The sequence below is a fragment of the Mandrillus leucophaeus genome, unplaced genomic scaffold (assembly GCF_000951045.1).
Source record: "Mandrillus leucophaeus isolate KB7577 unplaced genomic scaffold, Mleu.le_1.0 Scaffold245, whole genome shotgun sequence".
NCBI lineage: Eukaryota > Metazoa > Chordata > Mammalia > Primates > Cercopithecidae > Mandrillus > Mandrillus leucophaeus.
This window is the reverse complement of record NW_012102532.1, coordinates 2,201,590-2,203,937: the sequence shown is the minus strand read 5'-3', so window position 1 is coordinate 2,203,937 and position 2,348 is coordinate 2,201,590. Positions and strand designations below refer to the sequence as shown.

At 46.0% G+C, this 2,348-nt stretch overlaps 1 protein-coding gene across 1 annotated transcript in view; it reads left to right on the top strand.

Moving 5' to 3' along the window:
- The first annotated feature begins 394 nt into the window (after window positions 1-394).
- LOC105541836 (solute carrier family 2, facilitated glucose transporter member 3-like) overlaps window positions 395-2,348 on the top strand; it is a 6,381-nt gene continuing 4,427 nt past the window's right edge. The window contains exons 1-2 of the mRNA XM_011983077.1: window positions 395-490; window positions 1,926-2,129. Of these exons, the coding sequence (XP_011838467.1) occupies window positions 428-490; window positions 1,926-2,129 (267 nt within the window). The 5' untranslated portion in view covers window positions 395-427. The remainder of the gene's footprint in view (window positions 491-1,925; window positions 2,130-2,348) is intronic.

Genomic DNA, 2,348 nt, shown 5'->3' with positions numbered 1-2,348 from the left:
CCTGTCTGTTTGGATTATTTTGGCCTCTCTGTAGCGTTTCTTCCTCTAGGGGGTGGGGCAGGACCCTCTCTGAAATGAGGGTTTTATGACCCGCAGTCAGATTAGCGTCCTGCCAAGTGGGAGGGCAGGAGAAAGTCAGAGAAGAATTCTATTTTCTGAGGCCTGCAGCATCACAACATTATGATAAAAGACTCTACCAAGGGCTGTGGGGATTTTGAGCCAGGACCTGTGAATGGAACACAATATGTACGTATATAAAATCATAAATCACAGGAGGTGTATCCGTAACAAGTGTCCTGCTGTTGGTAAGGCAGATTTCAAGTAGCTCAGACACTGTTTTCATTCATGGAAAGGGAAACTGAAGCTTCATGTCATATTCTTCTTCCAGCTATTTCTGGTGGAAAGGGCAGGAAGAAGGACTCTGCATATGATAGGCCTTGGAGGGATGGCTGTTTGTTCCATGCTCATGACTGTTTCTTTGTTATTAAAGGTGAGTGCTCTTTGAGTGAAGAAAAGCGAGGGAGGGGGAAAGGAGAAGAGGTTACAGTTGACTTCTGTGACACAAGGGGTGGGTTGTTAAGGTTGCAGTTTGTCAACAAAGTCAGAGGAGAGAAGCAGGACGCCCAGAGTTTTTAAGAAACGTGGGTCTTCAGAGAACTGGAGATAAACTGTTAGAATCCTTACATTTATAGAACATTGTTATAGTCTATAAAATAAATTATCTAATTTAATTCTTTGTTTGTTTGTTTATTTGAGACAGAGTTTTGCTCTTGTTGACCAGGCTGGAGTGCAATGTCATGAGTTCCATTCACCGCATCCTCCGCCTCCTGGGTTCAAGTGATTCTCCTGCCTCAGCCTCCCCAGTAGCTAGGATTACTGGCATGCGCCACCACGCCCAGCTAATTTTGTATTTTTAGTAGAAACGGGGTTTCTCCATTTTGGTCAGACTGGTCTCGAGCTCCCGACCTCAGATGATCCACCTGCCTCAGTCTCCCAAAGTGCTGGGATTATAGGCATGAGCCACCATGCCTGGCCTAATTTAATTCTTAAAATAATATCAAGGTAATCACACTTTATAGATGATGACAGGGTCTCAGTACGAAGTGATATATATGAGATCACATAGATGGGATTCAAAAATTCAAGCCTGGCTGGGCGCAGTGCTTCATTCCTGTCATCTTAACACTTTGGGAGGCCAAGGTGAGAGGACTGCTTGAGCCCAGAAGTTCAAGACCAGCCTAGGCAACATGACAAGAAACTGTCTCTAAAAAAAAAAAGTATATTTTTTGTTTGTTTGTTTCTTGAGACAGGGTCTTGCTCTGTCACCCAGGCTGGAGTGCAATGTCGCCATCTCGGCTTGCTGCAATCTCTGCCTCCCAGGCTTAATTGATTCTCCTGCCTCAGTCTCCCTGGTAGCTGGGATTACAGGCACGTGCCACCACACCCAGCTAATTTTTGTGGTTTTTAGTAGAGACAGGGTTTCACCATGTTGGCCAGGCTGGTCTCCAACTCCTGACCTCAAATAATCCCTTACTTCACCCTCCCAAAGTGCTGGGACTATAGGCGTGAGCCACAGTGCCCAGCCAAAAGAAAAACAAAAAATTGTGTTTTAATTAGCCACGTGTGGTGGCACATGCCTCAAGTCCCAGCTCTTTGAGAGGCTGAGGTGGGAGGATTGCTTAAGCCCAGGAGATCAATGATGCAATGAGCTGTTAATAGCACCACTGCACTCTAGCCTGGGCAACAGAGTAAGACCCTGTCTCAAAAAATAAAAACAGAAATAAATCCAAGCCTATTGATTCCACAGCCAGTCATTGTATTGTACGTCAGAGACAAGAGGAGCTTGCCATTAGTTGCCTCTGGGAACCTAGATTCTGGGTTACACTGTCTTTAAATTTAATTTTCTCTGCTCCTTCCTCTTACAGGATACCTATAATGGGATGAGCTTTGTCTGTATTGGGGCTATCTTGGTCTTTGTGGCCTTTTTTGAAATTGGACCAGGCCCCATTCCCTGGTTTATTGTGGCCGAACTCTTCAGCCAGGGCCCCCGCCCAGCTGCGATGGCAGTGGCCGGCTGCTCCAACTGGACCTCCAACTTCCTAGTCGGATTGCTCTTCCCCTCTGCTGCTGTAAGTAAACTCAACTTATCTATGTATCTATCTATCTGTCTATCTATCTATCTATCTATCTATCTATCTTTTTTTGAAACTGAGTCTCGCCCTGGTGTGCAGTTGCCCAATCTCAGCTCGCTGCAAACTCCACCTCCTGGGATCAAGCAATTCTCCTGCCCAAGCCTCCTGAGTAGCTGGGACTACAGGCGTGCGCCACCACCCCCAGCTAATTTTTGT